Below are 22,431 nucleotides of genomic sequence, written 5' to 3'. Positions count from 1 at the left end.
GGAGATGAAAAACAGTGCAAAGTGTAGCTCAATCCTATATGGAAATAGATGTTTTAGGCTCCCTAGAAATGAGACATAAGTGAAGGACACCCATCAAGCACATTACAACGATTGAGATGCTAGGAAAAGGGAATAGTGAATAAAGATACACAGAAATAAAGGAAAAGAGATAAAAATCGGTGTGGACCAAGAATGGCAGTGAGCCAGGAACTGAGGGATCAACGCTGCACCCAAGGTTACAAAATGAAAAGGAAGGAAAACAAGACAGACAAAATCAAAAAGTGTTAGGACTGGGGATGTGGCTCAAGCGGTAGCGCGATCGCCTGGCATGCGTGTGGCCCGGGTTCGATCCTCAGCACCACATACCAACAAAGATGTTGTGTCCGCCGAGAACTAAAAAATAAATATTAAAAAAAAAAATCTCTCTCTCTTAAAAAAAATCGTGGGATAAAATAAAGGGAATTTTAAGCCCAAAGTCAACCACACGTTATGTTTTAGGGACGTATCTCAAAGAAAGTGGTTCTGGAAAGTTGAAAGTGAAAGGACGGACAAGATCTGTCCAGACAAACAGCACTGAGTGAGTGGAAGGGGAAGCGGTTAAAACAGAGGTCTCCAAGCCTCGCAAATCTCTGGAATTAAATATTATGGCATCAAAGTACCCGATGCCTAGGCAGGCAGGAAACCAAAGAGAAATAAACCTCAGCACAATGGCAATCACAGATGACACCTTTAGACCCAGCAGATCAAGTGGATGAAGAATGAGGGAGCATTGGATTTGAATGGTATGATGAAGACTGAACTCTGGGTCCCAGGAACAGAGAACTCACTTCCTTTTAAGTAGTCGTGGATCATCTGCAGAAGTCAGCCGTCTTTTAGGTCAGAAAGACGTTCTGTGACAATTACAAATGCAACCGCATTAGTTTTTTTTTAAAAAATCACAAGATGAGGGGAAAATCTTATCAACAGGTAATTAAAAAATACCTCTTTAAATCAATTTTGAGGACAAAAGAGAAATAAAAAAAAGAAACATTGAGACCCCAAAATGATAATAAAAACACTACATATCTAAATCTGAGGGTTATGACTAAAATTGTTCCCAGGGAAATTCATTAAACACTTGGAAAGAGTTACAAGAAGAAAAACTAGAAATGAATGAAATAAGCATTGGTGTCAAGAACTGAAGAAAATATCAACAAACCCAATTAAGATAAAAGCAGATACTAATGAATAAAACAATCCAAAACTTCACAATAGAATATATGAATAAACTCAAAGGCTTTTCCATGAAAAATAAATAGATACACCATTGAACAGCCTAATCAAGATGGAAGGGAGAATGAAGAAAGATACAGCGTTTGAAAACCTACTTTGAATGGATCATTTTCTAGGAAAATACAAATTACCAAATTTTATGTAAGAAGAGACAGATAAGTAGAATAATAGTCATGAGAAACACTGAAAATATTATTAGGAAACCACATATCAGGTCAGATATCACATTAACTATTTTTTTTAATCTTCAAGAAAAAAATGTAGGCATATTTAAATTTTTTCACCATAGAGAAAGAAACCTGCTAACATAATAAAAAACCAATATAGCATTGTTATCAAAGCTTTTTCAAAGAAAGAATAAAAAAATTGCAGATAAATCCTCTTTATGAGCATCTATGAAAAAATTTTACATAAGATAATATCAAATAGGATTCAGCAGAATATTAATACACATCACACTCAGGTTGGGTTGCAAATCTCATTATTAGGAAATATGTTAATATAATTCATCATAATAACTGAAAAAGGAACAAAACAACACCAGGAAGATGTTTTAAAAATCCAGCATCTTGCCAGACATGGTGGCACAGGCTTGTAATCCCAACAACTCAGGAGGCTGAGGCTGGAGGATCACAAATTCCAGGTCAGCCTGGGCAACTTAGTGAGACCCTGCCTCAAAATAAAAAACTAGGAATGTAGTTTATCTGTAGAGCACCCCCTGGGTTCAATCCCTAGTATCCCCTCACCCCCCCCAATCAATATCTACTTCCAAATACATAGTAAAAAAAATTCTTAGTGATTTATATAGTAGATAATCTCTTGATGTTATAAGCACATCTCTTACTTTAGAAGGCTGCCTCACAGTTAATGGTGAAACTCAAAGTCATCCTGTTAGATCTGTGAATAAAGCAAGGGTGCCTATTATCATCACAATTATTTAACATTGTTCTAGAAAGATCAGCCAACGCATTTAGGAAGAGAAAGAAGCATGTGTACAATATATTGGTAGAAGAAAGTGGAATTTTCCATAGATATGATCGTACACTTAGAAGAACCTAAGAGAATTAACTGAGAATATTAGAAATGATAACTCTGTGAAATACTTGGGAATAAGAATCAATCAGGGTGAGACCCAATATTTATCCCATGTGCTAAAATAGACAACTGGGAAATATAATGAAATAAAAATTCCAAATGATAACTTCAAGAGTATAAAAAGCCTAAAGTAAAATCAACAAGAAATAGGTAAAATTCATCAGAGTTTAATTAATAGATAACTGCTGAGTGATCTAGTTAAAGACAACATAAGGCCTCCCGCGGAGCACCATAGAGCAGACTCTTCACCGCGAATGAGCTGCCGAATTATATGAAACAGCTGATAAGATGAGTGACAATTTAAAATCCAAGTGATCCGAGAACACGCACTGAGCTCTGACCTGCTGAATTCAAACTCCCGGTCACCTGCTTCCCGCAGACAAACAGCTATGACTCGGCATTAATTCATCCGGCTGAAACAACTGGTCAGCCCTTCTCATCATACGAAGGTAAATGCCTACTGAGCCTTCATAAGTAGTGGCCACAGGTTTGAAACGGGGCTTGGGAGAGAAGGACCCACCCGTTGAATTGGTTGCCCGGCAAAGGGAAACGACGTCATCAGACTGCTGCAGAGGAGATAACTTCGTGGAAACAGGTGTGTGATCCCATAGCCTTGCCTCTCCACACATCGGGGAAAACCTTAAGGGCCCCTCCCAGCTCTCCCGTGAGTGCTACAGCCAGCCCGAGGGAATCAGAGGTGGTGTGGGACCCGTGGAGCGGAACTACCGCTCCGACCAGGGCTGACTGCTGAGGTCTCTTGCACCAGCTACGGGGAAGTGGATACCGGAGGACAAGTAAAATCCGCTGAGGATTCTCAGCCCCAAACTCTACAAACTTAGGGTCTGAGGGAATGGCAAACTGGAAGAGTGTGCCCAGTCGTTCATGAAAACAGGGCTCCCGGGAGCAGCAGACTTGGCATGTAGCCAGTATTGTGGTGAGAGGGGCCTGGCTAGAGAAAAAGTGGGAAGTGACTAGACACAAGAGGAGGCCCTAGACACTCAGGATTGGAGACTCGCCCAGTCTGGGAGGAGCTGCTGCACAGTGATTGGTTCCCGCGTATCGACAGGAGAAACTTGGCCTGGTGGACAAAGTGCCACCTACTGGAAGAGAAGTTAATCAAACTCTAAGACGGCATTTATTAGGTTTTTTTTAAATTATTTATTTATTTATTTATTTATATTTTTTTATTTTTTTTCTCTTTTTCTTTTCTCTCTTTTTTTTTTTGATTTGGGTTTTTCTTTCATTTTCATTTTTTTCTCTCTTGTTGTTTTATTAATTTTTTTTACAAAATATTTTTTTAATTTTTTTCTAATTTTAATTTAATTTTTTTAAAATTATTATTATTATTTTATTTTTTAAATTTTTTTCTTTTTTAGTGCCTACTCTTTTTCTTCTTTAGTCTTTTCATTTTTCTTATCCCCCTTTTTTCCTTGAATTCTACCTGCCTACTCTCATTCTCTTTAGAGACTTCTTCCCTTCCCTTCAAATACCTTTCCTCCCAAGCATCAAATTAATCTATAGGAGTAAACAGTAACTTAGCAGTCAAACAGAACAAGAAGCAACATGAGCAGCTTCAAAAAACAAGGAAGAAAAGGAGTACAAACAATGCAGGACAGCCTAAATATTCAGGAGGACCTAGAGTCATCAGAAAAATGGTCATATAAAGAACTCAAGGAACACCTAAGACAGATGGAATGGAACCTTAAAGAGGATACAAGACAGCAAATTCAAGCAGCGAAACAACACATTGAGAATGCATTTCATAAACAGATAAAAGAAGAAGTTAAGCATCTTTATCAGGAGATAGAGATTATAAAAAATAATCAAACAATAATTCTAGAAATGAAGGAAACGATAAACCAAATTAAAAACTCAATTGAGAGTATCACTAACAGAGTGGAGCAAGTAGAAACCAGAACGTCAGATAATGAAGACAAAATATACCATCTTGAAAAGAGTCTAGCCAACTCAGAAAGGCTGGTAAAAAATCACGAGAAAAACATCCAAGAGTTATGGGATAACATGAAGAAACCAAACTTACGAGTCATCGGGATAGAAGAAGGTACAGAGATTCAAACCAAGGGAATGAGAAACCTGCTGAATGAAATAATTACAGAAAACTTTCCAGAAATAAAAAAGGAAACAGATATACAAATTGAAGATGCATACAGGACACCGAGCACACAAAATCACAGTAGACCAACGCCAAGACACATTGTTATGAAGATATCCAATATACAGAACAAAGAGAAAATATTAAAAGCTACAAGAGAAAGGAGACAGATTACATTTAGGGGTAAACCAATATGGTTAACCACGGATTTTTCATCACAGACACTGAAAGCAAGAAGGTCATGTAACAATGTATTTCAAACACTGAAAGACAATGGATGCCAACCAAGAATTCTGTATCCAGCAAAATTAAGCTTCAGGTATGACAACGAAATAAAAATCTTTCATGATAAACAAAAGTTAAAAGAATTTGCAGCCAGAAAACCAGCATTGCAAAGCATTTTGAGCAAAACACTACACGAGGAAGAAATGAAAAACAATAACCAAAACCATCAGTGGGAAGTGCCTCAGTAAAGACAGAGGGCGAGGGGAAAGACAATCATGGAGAAACAAACAAAAATTTTTTTAAAAAAAGGATAAACAATCAAACATGGATGGAAGTTCAAACCACATATCAATAGTAACTCTGAATGTTAATGGCTTAAACTCTCCAATAAAGCGACATAGGCTGGTATCATGGATTAAAAAAACAAATCCAACAATATGCTGCCTCCAGGAGACACATCTGATTGGAAAAGACATACACAGGCTGAAGGTGAAAGGATGGGAAAAAATATACCATGCACACGGTCCTCGCAAGCAAGCAGGGGTGGCCATCCTCATATCGAATAAAATCAACTTCAAGACTAAGTTAATCAAAAGGGATAAAGAAGGTCATTATATACTGTTAAAAGGAACCATTCACCAACAAGACATAACAATTATCAATATTTACGCACCAAATAATGGTGCTGTGACATTCATAAAACAAATTCTCCTCAAGTTCAAGAATCAAATAGACCACAACCCAATAATTATGGGTGACTTCAACACACCTCTCTCACCATTGGACAGATCCTCCAAACAAAAGTTGAATAAAGAAACTATAGAACTCAATACCACAATCAATAACCTAGACTTAACTGACTTATATAGAATATATCAACCATCATCAAATCGATATACTTTTTTCTCAGCAGCACATGGATCCTTCTCAAAAATAGACTATATATTATGCCATAGGGCAACCCTCAGTAAATATAAAGGGGTTGAGATAATACCATGCACTTTATCAGATCATAATGGAATGAAACTGGAAATCAATGATAAAAGAAGGAAGCAAAAATCCTACATCACATGGAAAATGAACAATATGTTACTGAATGATCAATGGGTTACAGAAGACATAAAGGAGGAAATCAAAAAATTCTTAGAGATAAATGAAAATACAGACACAACATATCGGAATCTATGGGACACAATGAAAGCAGTTTTAAGAGGAAAGTTCATCGCCTGGTGGTCATTCCTCAAAAAAAGAAGAAACCAACAAATAAATGAGCTCACACTCCAACTCAAAGCCCTAGAAAATGAAGAGCAAAACAACAGCAAATGTAGCAGAAGGCAAGAAATAATTAAAATCAGAGCGGAAATTAATGAAATTGAAACAAAAGAAACTATTGAAAAAAATTAACAAAACTAAAAGTTGGTTCTTCGAAAAAATAAATAAGATCGACAGACCTTTAGCCATGCTAATGAAGAGAAGAAGAGAGAGAACTCAAATTACTAACATACAGGATGAAAAAGGCAATATCACAACAGATGCTACAGAAATACAGATGACAATTAGAAATTATTTTGAAAACCTATATTCCAATAAAATAGAGGATAGTGAAGACATCGATAAATTTCTTAAGTCATATGATTTGCCCAGACTGAGTCAGGAGGATACACACAATCTGAACAGACCAATATCAATGGATGAAATTGAAGAAGCCATCAAAAGACTACCAACCAAGAAAAGCCCAGGACCGGATGGGTATACAGCGGAGTTTTACAAAACCTTTAAAGAAGAATTAATACCAATACTTTTCAAGTTATTTCAGGAAATAGAAAAAGAGGGAGCTCTTCCAAATTCATTCTATGAGGCCAACATCACCCTGATCCCGAAACCAGACAAAGACACCTCAAAGAAAGAAAACTACAGACCAATACCTCTAATGAACCTAGATGCAAAAATCCTCAATAAAATTCTGGCGAATCGAATAAAAAAACACATCAAAAAAATTGTGCACCATGATCAAGTAGGATTCATCCCTGGGATGCAAGGATGGTTCAACATACGGAAATCAATAAATGTTATTCACCACATCAATAGACTTAAAGATAAGAACCATATGATGATCTCGATAGATGCAGAGAAAGCATTCGACAAAGTACAGCATCCCTTTATGTTCAAAACATTAGAAAAACTAGGGATAACAGGAACTTACCTTGACATTGTAAAAGCTATCTATGCTAAGCCTCAGGCTAGCATCATTCTGAATGGACAAAAGTTGAAGGCATTCCCTCTAAAATCCGGAACAAGACAGGGATGCCCTCTATCTCCACTTCTATTCAATATAGTTCTCGAAACACTGGCCAGAGCAATTAGACAGACGAAAGAAATTAAAGGCATAAAAATTGGAAAAGAAGAACTTAAATTATCACTATTTGCAGATGACATGATTCTATACCTAGAAGACCCAAAAGGGTCTACAAAGAAACTACTAGAACTAATAAATGAATTCAGCAAAGTGGCAGGATATAAAATCAACACGCATAAATCAAAGGCATTTCTGTATATCAGCAACAAAACTTCTGAAATGGAAATAAGGGAAAACACTCCATTCACAATATCCTCAAAAAAAAATAAAATACTTGGGAATCAACCTAACAAAAGAGGTGAAAGATTTATACAATGAAAACTACAGAACCTTAAAGAGAGAAGTAGAAGAAGATCTTAGAAGATGGAAAAATATACCCTGTTCATGGATAGGCAGAACTAACATCATCAAAATGGTGATATTACCAAAAATTCTCTATAGTTTTAATGCAATGCCAATCAAAATCTTAACGGCATTTCTTGTAGAAATAGATAAAGCAATCATGAAATTCATATGGAAAAATAAAAGACCCAGAATAGCAAAAGCAATTCTAAGCAGAAAGTGTGAATCAGGCGGTATAGCGATACCAGATTTCAAACTATATTACAGAGCAATAGTGACAAAAACAGCATGGTACTGGTACCAGAACAGGCGGGTGGACCAATGGTATAGAATAGAGGACACAGAGACTAATCCACAAAGTTACAACTATCTTATATTTGATAAAGGGGCTGTAAGCATGCAATGGAGGAAGGATAGCATCTTCAACAAATGGTGTTGGGAAAACTGGAAATCCATATGTAACAAAATGAAACTGAATCCCTTTCTCTCGCCATGCACAAAAGTTAACTCAAAATGGATCAAGGAGCTTGATATCAAATCAGAAACTCTGCGTCTGATAGAAGATAAAGTTGGCTCCGATCCACAGATTGTGGGGTCGGGCTCCAAATTCCTTAATAGGACACCCATAGCACAAGAGTTAACAACTAGAATCAACAAATGGGACTTAATTAAACTTAAAAGTTTTTTCTCAGCAAAATAAACAATAAGAGAAGTAAATAGGGAGCCTACATCCTGGGAACAAATTTTTACGCCTCACACTTCAGATAGAGCCCTAATATCCAGAGTATACAAAGAACTCAAAAAATTAGACAATAAGATAACAAATAACCCAATCAACAAATGGGCCAAGGACCTGAACAGACACTTCTCAGAGGAGGATATACAATCAATCAACAAGTACATGAAAAAATGCTCTCCATCTCTGGCAGTCAGAGAAATGCAAATCAAAACCACCCTAAGATACCATCTCACTCCAGTAAGATCGGCAGCCACTATGAAGTCAAACAACAACAAGTGCTGGCGAGGATGTGGAGAAAAGGGTACACTTGTACATTGCTGGTGGGACTACAAATTGGTGCGGCCAATTTGGAAAGCAGTTTGGAGATTCCTGGGAAAGCTGGGAATGGAACCACCATTTGACCCTGCTATTGCCCTTCTCGGACTATTCCCTGAAGACCTTAAAAGAGCATGCTACAGGGACACTGCCACATCGATGTTCATAGCAGCACAATTCACAATAGCTAGACTGTGGAACCAACCCAGATGCCCTTCAATAGATGAATGGATAAAAAAAGTGTGGCATCTATACACAATGGAGTACTATGCAGCAATAAAAAATGACAAAATCATAGAATTTGCAGGGAAATGGATGGCACTAGAGCAGATTATGCTTAGTGAAGCTAGCCAAACCCTAAAAAACAAATACCAAATGTCTTCTTTGATATAATGAGAGCAACTATGAACAGAGCAGGGAGGAAGAGTAAGAAGAAAAGATTAACATTAAACAGAGACTTGAGATGGGAGGGAAAGGGAGAGAAAAGGGAAATTGCATGGAAATGAAGGGAGACCCTCATTGCTAAACAAAATTACATATAAGAGGTTGTGAGGGGAATGGGAAAATAAACAAAGAGAGAAATGAATTACAGTAGATGGGATAGAGAGAGAAGTTGGGAGGGGAGGGGAGGGGGGATAGTAGGGGATAGGAAAGGTAGCAGAATACAACAATTACTAATAGGGCATTATGTAAAATTGTGGATGTGTAACCGATGTGATTCTGCAATCTGCATTTGGGGTAAAAATTGGGAGTTCATAACCCACATCAATCTAATGTATGAAATATGATATGTCAAGAGCTTTGTAATGTTGTGAACAACCAATAAAAAAAAATTTAAAAAAAAATTTAAAAAAAAAAAGACAACATAAGTGGAACAGCGTATCTTGTTTTTGGATTTAAAGATTGCTTTGTATAAAAGTATCAAATTTTTCCTAAAAGTAAACAATGATAGTAATAAAATTATAATATAATTCCAATTATAATACCCAAATCACTTTTGAAGTTTTTTCTAAAAATAAGAGCTAACACATAAAACTTAGCACATAGTATGTTCTATAAATTATTTGTCAATACAGATGTCTAATCTGGAAAAAAATGTATGCTACTTTTCTTCTCTCCATATCCACAGATGCAAAATTTAATTACTAATTTCTAAATGAAACAATTCACTCAAATATTTTTGAGACGTAAATATTAGTAAACATTACTAAACACTAACATCAAAGTGTAGAGGGCTCATTGGATGAGCAAGTAGCCTTTTCTGTCCTTTTCATTTGCATGCTCAAAAAAAAAAAAGAAAAATTAGAATAAAAAAGCCTGTTGGGATCAAGATTTGCTTTTTTGAGAGAGAGAGAGAGAGAGAGAGAGAGAGAGAGAGAGAGAGAGAACTTTTTAATATTTATTTTTTAGTTTTTGGCAGACACAACATCTTTGTTTGTATGTGGTGCTAAGGATTGAACCCGGGCCTCACGCATGCCAGGCAAGTGCGCTATCGCTTGAGCCACATCCCCAGCCCCAAGATTTGCTTTCTTGAGAGGACAGTTTAAGAGCAAAACCCAAAACTTCAGTGGTACATATACACAATGAAATACTACTCAACCATGAAGAAGAATGAAATTATGGCATTTGCTGGTAAATGGATGGAACTGGAGGCTATCATACTAAGTGAAATAAGCCAATCCCCCAAAGTGAAAGGTTGAATGTTCTCTCTGATATGTGGATGCTAGACCCACAATGGGGTGGGGGAGTATACGTTAACAGGATTGGACGGGGGGAATGAGGAGAAGGGAGGAGGATAGGAATGGGAATGACAGAATGAATCGGACATAATTTTCCTATGTTCACATATGAATACATGACCAGCGTAACTCCATGTCATGTCCAACCACAAGAATCGGAAGTATATGATATGTCAAAATACATTCTACTGTCACATATAACTAAAAAAGAAGACAAAAAAAACTTTAATGCAAAAATTTTTACACTAAATTTAGTGTAAAATCAAAAATTTTTTAAACTAAAATGGCCCTTCAAGAAAGCACGTAAATACATAGTGTATGTGTGTATGTGTGTGTATACATGTGCATGAGTGTGTCTTCTCTTTTTTCTGTTAACATTTCATTGCTCAACTAAAAATAATTATTTATGTATTTATTGCCAAAACCCTAAAAGTTGCTGTATATAGAAAGCAGTGAATGTTGTTGTTAAACGTTTAACAGAGACAGATATTTCCCTGGTTGATTGGCAGGTCCACAACCCAGGAGGCAACATGTGCCAGTGATCTTAAAGCTATCCTTACTTTGATTTCACCAACAAGTTTAACTTGTTAAATATTTGCTTACGTCACGAGAATCAAAAGGCATTTGGGCCAATTGAACAGTTTTTAATTTATGGGAGCAGTCATTATCTATGAGCAACAGACAACACACAAACATACCAAAAAAAAAAAAAAAATGGACGAGAAGATCCTTAAAGGTTTGGCAGTTTTATTGAGATTGATCATTTGCCAGTGTGTAGAAGCTGGATGGTTGATCTGATTATCTTTTCCATAGCTCTGAGCAGTGCTTAAATCCTGAATCTGCGTTTCAGAAAGGTACGCGAAAAGGTAGAACTTTTACTTCTTGAAGACATACAAACTAGTTGATCTAAACATGGAGAAAGACAGAAGTACAATCCCAGCAGTTTTGAATAACTGGTTTTCTTAGTAGAGGAAAAAATCCCCCGATAAAGAGAGAGAGAGTCAAAAATCGTCAATCAGACAAACAAAAAGTATTTCATTTAAGCTCATGGAACCAAAAAAAAAAAAAAATCACCAAATGACAAGCGTCATGCTCAGAGAAACTTTCTCTTTTTTTTTTTTTTGGAACTGGGGATTGAACTCATGGGCACTTGCCCACTGAGCCACATCCCCAGCTATTTTGTATTTCACTTGGAGACAGGGTCTCACTGAGTTGGTTAGGGCCTCACTTTTGCTGAGGCCGGCTTTGAACGTGTGATCCTCTTGCCTCAGCCTCCGGAGCCGCTGGGATTATAGCCTGCACCACCGCGCCTGCTTCACGGAGCACTCTGAGTCCACATGGGTGCTGGCTCTAGGGAGTCTTCCCCAGTATCCACAGTGCTACCTCTAGTAAGTGGTATAAAACAATGTGCAGTCAGCAGAACCATCAATTGCAGTACGTATTCAATCATATATAGCCACGTATTTACAAAAACCTTTTGGAAGGATCAGAACAGCAGTTCCTTCTGAGGATTAGAAATGTGGCTGATGTGTGTCTTTCTATCAGACTTGGGGGCCCAGCCCACCCCAGTTTTATTCCTTGTTTGTCCATCTCAGGCTGAGGCCTCTGCCCAAGGGAACAGCACAGGCCACAGGAGCTGTGGGACCAACCAGGCCTGTGAGGCCCGACTAGGAGACCAGCGGATCAGGAGGGGGAGATCCAGGACAGATCTTCCAGAAAAAAAAACTCCAGGGATCTCCCAAGAAGAAGTGAGACCCAGGATGGCGGAGGTCAGCTCCAACCTCGGACCTCCTCCCTCCTCCTGACCGCTCTGAATCAGCCAGATTTGAACTTTCCAGATTCGGTCCGGCACACCACGTCCCTGAGTGTGGATTTTACCCCCCCTGGGCGGGGAAGTTGGACTAGACATGATCCCACTTCATGACAAGGAGAATGAGCCTCGGAGAAGCTGGCTGCTTCCAGGGCTGCTGTGAGGGGAAGGTGGGCTTCAGGCTCTGCACGGTGGACTCCATGTTCTAGGTCCTTTTCAGAGCCCAGTACTGACTCCGTTTCCCCGAACTAACTGCAGCCTTTACCAGTTCCTCAGAGTGGAACTTCTTCTCACTGAGGACCTCTAAAAGGCCATTTCTGTACCTCTGTCCTGTAGGGTTCCCTGGAGGCTGGGAGCTGGGACTGGAGAGAGGTCTCATTTTATTTTCACCCTCAATGAGCTTTGTCTTTTGTGGTTGGTGGCGTGACTCAATGGGCAGACCCCGGGGTCTTTCCAACACGTTCCCCACCCCCATCCTCTCCCACTAGAATCCAGGGCTTGATTTTGATGAATAGGTTTGTTCAGGAGAGAGCTCAGAAGAACGGAAGAGATAATAGAACAAAGGAAGTGGGTCACCTTGATGAGAATCACCCAGACCATGTAACTCCATGGTTTCATAATTATTTTCTGGGACTTGTGCCCCAATCCATGGCGATAAAAGTACGAATGGTTTGGGTTATGAATAAGATGGCAGAAAGGCAGTAATCATTGGAGACCTAGGAGAGGCCTTTATGACTCTGGGCAAACCTAATGTGAACTGATGGTTTGGCCCTGATCCCACGCAACGCAAGAGTGGGTGCGTGTTTTGAAGGGGCAAGGGGCCATCGTGAGTGGGTGGGAGCAGCCTATGGCAGAAGCTGGTTGGCCCACGATTCCAATGGGCCATCACCCACCTTCACACGCAGCCCCAGCATCCTCCTCGTGTCCACAGTTGAAGTTATCGGTCTGGTCACATTCGGCCAGTGTCCTTTCTGTCCCGTTGCACTGGGCTTGCTGAAGGTGCACGGGCTGGGCCTCTTCTGCCCCGGGTTGATACAACACACCTGCAGGTGTGCGTTTGCCTGCTCCGCAACCCAGCTCTTGACACACCACAGCCACTTCCTTCATGTCCCAGCCGTCGTCACACACAGTACCCCAGTGACCTTCCTTTTTCATCTCCACCCGCCCTTCACAGCGGTGGGGACCATTCATCAAGCGGACTTCGGGAGGAGTATCTGCAAACAGAAAAGTTATAGGTGCATTTGGGAATCGACAGACCCCACCTCTCCTTTTCTTTGGTACCAGGGATTGAATCCGGGAGTGCTAAACCACTAGAGCCACATCCCCAGCCCCCCCCCCCTTTTTTTTCTTTTGAGACAAGTTTTCACTAAGTGGCTAAGGGCCTTACTAAGTGGTGGAGGCTGGCCTCGAACTTGTGATCCTCCTGCCTCAGCCTGTTGAGTTGTGGGATTACAGTGGGCACCATCACTTCTGGCTTAATTTGTGTTTTAAAGTGTTGGAAAATTTGAAATGACTAATAAAAAAGATTTAACAGGGAAGGTAAAAATCTAGCAGGCTTTAGAAAGTTGTTGGGGTTAATTCCAAAGACTCTTTAAGTTGCAGATAATTCCAACATTGTTTTAAATCGATGCAGGACATAGAAACTGTGGAAACTCCTGAGGTTAACCTATCCTTAAAAGTAGAAAACTCACTTTTAATGAGGATGCAAAGGAGCTGGCTGGCAGGTAGCTCAGCGGTAGATTGCAGGCTTAGCTGGGTTCAGCCTCCACCACCAAATAAATGAGGTGATCTTAGTAAAAATTTAAACCCCAGGAAGTGCTCCACTCCTGGTTTTCCCACTTTTTCCTTAGGTATTTATAAGAGTTGGTTGTATCTAATCATTCACTGGAAGCTCTGGGTGTGCAAGGTCTTTCCTTGATTTTTTTCTTGGAGATGCCTTCCTCCCTTTTCCATGCTCACCCACCCCTCTCCTTACACTGACCTGACCCCAGTACAGTGTCTTGCAAATTGTCTGTTTTGTACATATTTTGTTATCTAGGTGAAAGGGAAACAGATCGTAGGCGTGTGTAAGCTTTGGACCAGTGACGTTGTTAAGACCCACTGGAGAGCCTGGGGAGCTGAGAGACTTCTGGTCGACCTCTGATTGACTGGAGGGAGGAGAAATCCAATGGAAAGGGGGCACACGTCGTTGCTGGTCCTACCTCTGACACTGAGTTTCATCAGCTCACTGTGCCGGGCTCCCAGGCCATTGTCAGCCTTACAGAAGTAGGATCCAGAATGTTCTGCAGTCAGGGAGAAGTTGAAGGAGGCTCCCCCTCCAAAAGGGGCTGAGCTGTTCCCCAGGGTGACGTCCTCGTAATAAAACCAGTACAGGATGGGGGGAGACGCTCTCCCGTCCTCACAGTGAAGCTCCATCACAGGTCCCATGAAGGCCCGGGTCCCGGGGGCACCGACCGTGAGGATGGGATGTGACACTGGAACTGCAGAGGCAGCAGGCACCATCGGAGAGGGAGGTGGGAATCACAGCGCCCCCCACTCTCACTGGAGGGTCCTCCAGAATCCCTCCCTCCTGAGCCTTTCTCAAGGTGGCACAGAGACGGTTCCCCCACGGAGCTCAGGTGAGCTCGGATGGAGACTTGTGGACAGCATGCCTCTGAGCACGCCAGGGAGCCTGCCTCCTGACCACCTTCTCACCCTCCTTCAGTGCCTCCGCGGCTGGCACTGCCCCCTCCACCCTCACAACGGTGACCCTCCCATGCACCTTTCTGCCCCGAGACACCTTTCTGTCATTTCCTTGACAGCACCCCCTGCTGCAGGAGGAAACCCACCCCCGTCGGGAGTCGCTGGCTGGCTGATTGCAAGAACGCTCCTCACCCCTCACAGTGACGTTCACCACCTGGCTCTGGACGGGGCCGTAGCTGTTGTCGGCTGTGCAGTAGAATCCCCCGCCGTGGCTCCCCCTGACGACTGGGATCTCCAGCTCTGCTCTCTGGGAACGCTGAGTCTTCCTTCCCAGACTCTCCGATGTGTCCTCTCTGTGCCAGGAGAATGTGGTGACCCCTGTGCCTTCAGCCACGGAGCAGACAAGGACCAGCATCTCCCCCTCAATTGCCTGGCCTCCTGGGGGCTGGGTCTCCAAGGAGACCTGAGACACAGGGACCCCTGCGGGAACACAAGAGGAGACAGCAGCTGAGGGACAGGTGTGGGGAAGGCAGGACAGTGGTGGAGTCCAGTACCACCTTTGGAGCATTATGGCAAGTAATATTTGAATGCAATTTTAGGCAGAGGAGAGTCCACTCCACTTGCCTGAGTTTTTTTTTTTTTTTAGTGGGGATATAATATATTGAGGGACATTATGTAGGACCACCCCGTAATGTTCTACTCAGTAACAATTGCACATCCTACTAATGTCCAGTGTCTACAATAATGTGCTCTCTCCTGACCTCCTGGTGCGTGGGGGGCAGTAGGAGTGGTGGCAGATCACAGCCTGGGGAGACAGGCGGGCGGAAGTTACAGTTCAACTCTGCCACTCATTCACCGCATGATCTGGGAACGTCAATACCTCCAATCCTCGTTTTTCTCAAACATAAACATGTGGGTAATCATCCTAACCTCGCAGAGTTCTCATGAAGATTAAATGAGATACAGATAGAAAGCACCTCTCGCTTTGAAGCTGTTCAGCAACATCTCATATTGATACACTCTCCTCGGCCATTGTTAGGTAGAAAGTGGTGCAAGAGGATTAAGAGTGCATACATTTGGAACCAGAGCCACCAGGATCAAGTTGCAGCTGTAGGTTCCCTTCAGTTAGTCTTGTAATGACTCTAGGCCATCGGTTTTCTCATTTGCAAAATGGGGATAATAATAGTGCATACATTATGGGTACTCATCACAGTACTGTTTCATAGGGCTGCTATAATAACTCAATGTTAAAATGCTCTGGAAAGTGCCGTCTACATGGTGAGTGTGCATAAGTCTTCCCTGTTGCAGATATTTATGACCATCAGAGAGATTCTCCTAGAACCGAGCACAACGTACAGTGATCCTTTTATAAGTGCTGGGGATTGTTGTAATCATTTCTTTCATTATTGATTATTATTGTTACTTAGGGCCTTTGTCGCTCTGTTAAACGTGCATCCTAGTTGGGTCACCCCTTGCAAACAAGACACCATGATTTTTTTATTCACTTCTTGGTTTGCTGGTGAGTGCTCCTTTCATGGTCAATCACGGCTTCTCTGACAGGTAAAGCAAAGTTACGGGGAAACAATGTCCCCGCAGAGATTATTAGAGAAGAGCCCAGGCGGATCACGGTAGCCCCCTCATCCATAGGGATTGGGGAGCACAACTGAGAAGAGACCCCGTGGTCCAGGCTGTGCCCCGTTCTTCCCTGCCTGACCCAGCCCTGGTGCCCAGCCCGTCGATGCTCACTCTGCACTTCTATGTAGGATGGGCGGCTCTGCTTGGAGACACGACGAGACGCAGTCCTGGCCTCACACCAATAATGCCCCGAGTCTTTTTTCTGCATTGCTGGGATCTTAACCCTTGCTGAGGTCCAGCCTGACCTTAGAGTGTGGCCATCTCTGATGAAGGAGTAGCGAAGCTGGGTCGAGCACTTCGCTGAAGGCAGCTGGGTGTTACAGGACAGCATCACCGAGCAGCCCTCCGTGGGTCGCAGGGGTCTGGCTCTCAGTTCAGGGGTGGGAAACAGCTCTGCGGGGAGAGAGGACACAGAGACTACCCGCCATCTGTGGAGTGTGGAGCTCCTGATGAGCAGTGGCCCCAAAGAACCCCACACACAGATTCAAGGCCTCTCCGCCCACCCACCGTTTCTCCCTCCCAGTGTGGTGTTGTCTTCCCACCAGACGCCTCTGCCTTCCCAGATTCATCCACTCCAAGAGTGAGGGCCTCACCTTGGACAAGGAGCCACGTCGTTCTGGTCTCTTCTGTCACACCTATAGGAGGGAATAATGTCCTCTCTGCCTTACAGAAGTAGGAGCCGCTGTCGCTGCGCCTTGCATTTGGAATGGTGTGGCTTGTGGCATTATGGTAAGTGGATATTTGAAAGCCGTCCTTGTAGTACGTTAGTCTATGGATCCTGTCATTTGTTTCCCCGGAGCATCTTATAACCACCTGGTCTCCTTCGTAGACGTTGCGTGGTATGCTGATACTCAGCCAGCCTACAAAAGAAGCAAAGGTACCCAGTGACAAGGTGGCCCCCTGCCCCGGTGCCTTCCCTTCTGCTTACAAGGGGAAGGGACAGTGCTCTATCGTGAGTCAGTCTGAGCATCTGCAGTTGCCTTGGGACCTGTCTAGTGGTACCGTCAACCCAAAGGCCTTCTCTCTGATATTCTCCCTGCATGAAGCAAACCGGGCCACTGAGACTCTGGCCCCGGGGACTACATCTTTAATCTCCTGAGTTCCCTCTGCAATGACATTCTTCAGAGACTCTGAGAATGGTTTTCATGAATGGGTCTGGATGCTCCCTATGAGAAGGGAAGTGGGCCCTTCCACTTGTCGGTTCATTGTCTCCCCTGGGGAGAGAGTACTCATTAGGGGGAGAATGAGCAGCTTTGGTGCTTTGGCTCTGCCCCGAGCAGGAAAAGAAAGCATGACCGACCGGAGGAGCCTGTGGACCATTTCCTGAAGAAGGGAAGGAGAGCCAGCCACCACGCTGTTCTGTGACCCAGCCCTGTAGACCTGGGCTTTGGGGGGACATTTCAGTTGGCAACAGAACTAAAAATGTGGGTTCAAGTGTCAATTTGGAATCGTGGGAGTCCAAGGAAAATGTTTGTTGTTCTGATAAAAAAAAAGTAAAAACACCTAATCCCAGACCTGAACATTGGGCTATTCCCCTGCAGGGAGGAGACAGGGCATGTAAGTGCTGTGCAGGCTGTGTGCCTAGCTCAGTGCTCTGGTATGAGGTCACGGAGGAGGGGTAGCGGGACCCTGCCCAGGGTCCTGTCTCCGAAGAGAGATCCTCTCACAGTGAGGTCTAGGTCAGTCTCCAAACTGAGACTTACAAGGAGATGGGGAGGAAGCCCTTTGAACTTCCATCGTAGATGATAGATCTTCTCATCTTTTAAATTTTCTGGGTTTGTACATCTTTACCAGGTTCACTATTTCCATGTATCTATTTAATATATTTAAGACACAGGTTCAATTTTTTTTTGTTGTTCTGAATAGTGCAAAGTGATCAAACGAGTTCAAGGACAACTTCTGTTCATCATTTAACCACTTTGAAAGTTCTGCCAGTAGAATGGGGGTGGATGGCCGGGGGACAGCATCGATAAAGGGAGAGGAGTGTGGGAGTCCAAATATGTTCTTCCTCCAAATTGACAGTGGGAAAGATTTTTCAGTGATGATGATAGAGATATAATCAGTTTGATTAAAGAAATATTTAAGGAGTGATATTTATGTGACCAAGTTGGTAATAATGATAGGGCAAGAGACAGGGGGAAATGCTAAAACCAGGTTTTCCTGAACTGCAATAAGTATTTAACCGTAAGATACCTGGTTATTGGTCATTAAGTTTTGACATTTTACCTACAGACCCATCCCCTAGATGCGGGCACAACTGAACATATATACACATTTTATCATAATTTCAGGGAATTTGTTGGATCCCACGAGGCTGCTCCAGAGACAAATTTAAGGACCTTCTTGCTTAAAGTTACAAGCCTCGCTACACAAGCCTCACCCCGCTTCTTATTAGAGGACGGATGTATTCTCAAAGGCATGAAAAAAGAAGAAAATGTGCTTTACCAGTCTCATATGAAACCAGACCTTTTTCTCTTTATGTCACTATATTAGAATTCTAAGGAAAATCAGGTTAGGCATGGAAGAGTTTACAATCCAATTAGAAGATGCAGGGGCATTCTTGTTTTCTGCAGAAAACCTCCTTGACCCCTTATTTCTATTCTATTATCAATATGCTTCCCCTCTCTGTTTCCAGGGATTCTGGTGGGAACTTTGAGCCCCTGCAGCCGGAACCAGGAAGAAGTTTTCCCAACCACACAGTGCGTGCTTTGCTCTCCCTTCACAGTTATCTTCTTTCCTATCTCAGGGCTCAACAGGAAAGGGGAAATCATGTGTGACTTTGACAAACTCAGGGCAGGGTCTTCTTGCCCACGGAGGAAGGAGGCAGCCAAGCAGAGATGAATGTGGCATCGGAGGGTCCTGCTGTAGCTGGATGAGGGGGAGGAGAGGGCGGCTCTGCATCCTCCTTCTCTCCACCCGAGTCTTGGTTCAGATTCCTGCAGTCCTCAGCTAAGAGGCTAGGACAGGCCACCCCTCCCAGGCCTGATAGAGTGAATCTAATTCCCAGAGATCTAAGAAAAAAAGAGAAGAGCAACTCACCGGACTGGACACCAGCAGGAGCTGTGGGGGAACAGAGTCGGAGAGATCACTGCAGATCACCCAGGTCCTCACACTTTTAAAAAAGCTACAACCCTCTGAGCACTTCCCCATGATCTCACTCTTTCCTTCTGTCTCTCCCTTCCCCACTTCCTTCCCTTACACCCCTCCCTCATTCCACCTATTTCTTTTTCCTCCTCCCCCAACCCACAAACAATACCCCTTGGAACCCGATATTCATTTTACTATACCAGTTCAGAAGCACTGTTTGTACCCATGAGCAGAAGCTTGTCATTTTGTTGGTTACATCCTCAGAAGTCTCAATATTTATTGCTTCCCTCCTATCTTTTTTGTTTCCTGACTACTTTGTCTGGGACACGTTGCCTACCTGGGAGTCACACGGAGCCCAGGAAGGGTCACAAAGGAAAAGGGGGCGCCTTTCATATCCATCGACACTGCTTCTCCCTCCATCCCAATTCTGGACCTAGTTTCGTGTTCATGTCTCTATGTGGGCCGTATTTACAACAAAAGCCATCATCTCATCTATGATCAGCAAGACATGAAACCTATCCAAAAGTTCAGGGAGGTGAGAGTTTAGCCCCAAATGTGATAGCATGGAGTGGGAGTGGGGATCAGGGATGGTAGGATCCATGTGGGCTGGAAATGGAATTCACCCCAATGGAAAATCCCTTTGTAGTTCTTTTAAAGAAGCCTTCCAATTTCCCTAGAGATCAAAGCAGAAATGATGTATTTGGTATTTGGTAAAGGAATGCAAGGTCCTTTTGACTTCCTGGGAACCCTGCTTTTCTTAATACCTAGTTGCATAATGTCTGCTAGAACTGAGTCAGAGCCTGAAATCCATTCCTACTCATTGCACCTGAGAGAGTTGGGGTGCCCCAGAACAGAGAGTTCTCCCCTGGGTCCAACCTGGTCCTCCTCTAGCAGCCTACTCACCAAGGACCAGAAGCTGTAGCCACAGCAGCATGAGGCTGGAGGCAAGATGTTCTCCCAGATACTGTCAGGGGCAGCTCGGGTCTGCAGAGCGGCTGTCTGTCTGGATGAAGCTGGGGTTTGTAGTTCAGCAGGGATTTCATCAAAAAGAAAAAAAGGAAGTAGCTAGCTTTGTCCCCACCCAAACTCCATGAGTGCTGAGAAAGTGAATATTCTTCTCCTTGACAGAGTCGCTCAGATGTGTGTGTATTGATAAAAGTGCTTCTTAAAAGGCTAGATGTCTTCATGCTATAGGTACGCTTTCTACTTCTTTCAGCTCTATCTGCAAATGCTCAGTTCTGGACTTGCTGAGAGTCAAAACACTTGCTTGGTCTCTTCCAAAGAGAAACCTTCTTTTTGCTACTTAAGATGCACATTTGTTTTAAATGCTGTCTTTAATATTATGACACCATGCCAACACTGATGCTGTTCTGCAGAGCTCCAGCCAGACCACATGAAAGACGAATAGGAATTTGTTAGAGATGGTGATGGGATTAGGATGGTGCAAGATGGCATTATGTATTGTCCGGGGGCCCCAGAAAGATATAAATTCTGCTCCACCCAAGTCACCTGTCTTCATGAAATGTTTCAGCCAGATACACGTAGGAAGGAAGAAGTCAGACCACCCTATGGCTACTTGAGGCTTTAGCAGTACAGTGGTCTCAAGGACCTCAACACACACAGGAATGGGAGACAGCAGGTCTGTCTTCTTACACTCCAAAGTTTAAGAAGAAATTTTGGAAGAGAGCTCTTGTATCAGGCTGGAAAGAGAATCCACCTTAGTTAAAAGGAGGAACTCAGGGCTGTGTAGTATAGCTTCTCGTGCATGAAGTTCAATCCCAGCCCCAAATAAGAGAGAAGGAGGGAGGGAGGGAGGCAGGGAGGGAGGGAAGGAGGAGAGGAGAAGAAGAAGAGGAGGAGGAGGAGGAGGAGGAGGAGGAGGAGGAGGAGGAGGAGGAGGAGAATAGTAGTAGTAGTGGGGTGGAAGGAAGAAGAAGTAAAGAAAGAAGTAAAGAATTTTAACAAAAGGGCTGTCAAGGGAAATGTGGGCAGTACTACAGTAATAGGCTCAGAACAATGAACCATGCAGAGACCAGCCACCGTGTGAAGTCGTTACAGCCCTCAGTGCTTAAAGAAGCCGGAGGAGGAGGGACGGTTACAAAAAACCCAGTGAAAACTGACCCCTGAGGAAGGGCTGTAGGGGGCGCTGTGACTGCGGAGGGTGCAGCTGCTCCCAGAGATGGTGGGACAGGGACACAGACACTCTGACTCTCTTCCTGATGTCTGACCCCCTTTTGGTGTCTCCTGTGGATAGAGTCCAACCGCGCACCAGGTCCTGCCGGATGCATGAGAGCAGCAGAGAAGGGCAGAGAATGCATCTGGGGTGGGGTGGGCAGCTCAGGAGGAGAATGACCGCCATAGACCTCAACGGGCAAAACCAGTTTCACCAGCACCAAGATCACTTGCCCAGCAAAAGCCTTTTTTCTCCCCCTCATGTTGGAATCTGCCCAACCCCACCGGAGGCCATCAGTGTGCGGGGTGCTGAGGTAGGACTCAGAAGATACTTAGGTCAGGCTAAAGAGGGTGTCTCCATCCGTCATCCTGGGTCAGCAGCACTAGGGAAGATTATCAACAGAAGCATAAACCAGACAAATTCACACTTTTTACTGGTGATTTCAGACTCAAATTCCCCCAAATATTTCTCTTTAGTTGCGTGATGGGACAGCTCCTCCAAGGCCTTCTGCCCTGAAATAAATACATAAGCATAAGAGGTGAAGCAGACCAGAGCCTGTCCAAGCTACGAGGTGCAGGCCTTTCTCTCTGATGTGTTTCTGTGGGGCCCCAGGGGGCAGCGGGAAGCCCAGAGGACAGACTCTGCCTTGCTGTATGCATGGGAGATGAGAGGGGGCTCAAGAAATTGCATCCACATGTGCGCTGTCTTGTGACCCCTTTGAAGTTTTGCCCTCTAGAACAGTGGACAGTGAGTGTGCTGAGTGAGCTTTTTATCAGAGACAGAAAGATGAAAGCAGTTCAAATCAAAGCTGTGTTTGAGAAAAACTCGATTATGTGACCAAGAAGGGA

At 43.2% G+C, this 22,431-nt stretch overlaps 1 protein-coding gene across 1 annotated transcript; it reads right to left on the bottom strand.

The window, feature by feature from the left end:
• Nucleotides 1–12,891: 12,891 nt before the first annotated feature.
• On the bottom strand, nt 12,892–20,344 carry LOC308656857 (Fc receptor-like protein 2; the record flags this gene model as incomplete). The annotated part of the gene is made up of 7 exons (XM_081308207.1): nt 12,892–13,220; nt 14,208–14,486; nt 14,881–15,168; nt 16,435–16,716; nt 16,917–17,243; nt 19,363–19,383; nt 20,314–20,344. 7 exons carry the CDS (start codon nt 20,342–20,344, stop codon nt 12,892–12,894), a joined length of 1,557 nt encoding a protein of 518 aa, XP_081164333.1.
• Between the last annotated feature and the right edge of the window lie 2,087 nt (nt 20,345–22,431).

The sequence above is a fragment of the Spermophilus citellus genome (genome assembly GCF_964194105.1).
Source record: "Spermophilus citellus genome assembly, chromosome: 9".
NCBI lineage: Eukaryota > Metazoa > Chordata > Mammalia > Rodentia > Sciuridae > Spermophilus > Spermophilus citellus.
This window is presented reverse-complemented; position numbering and strand designations above follow the sequence as displayed.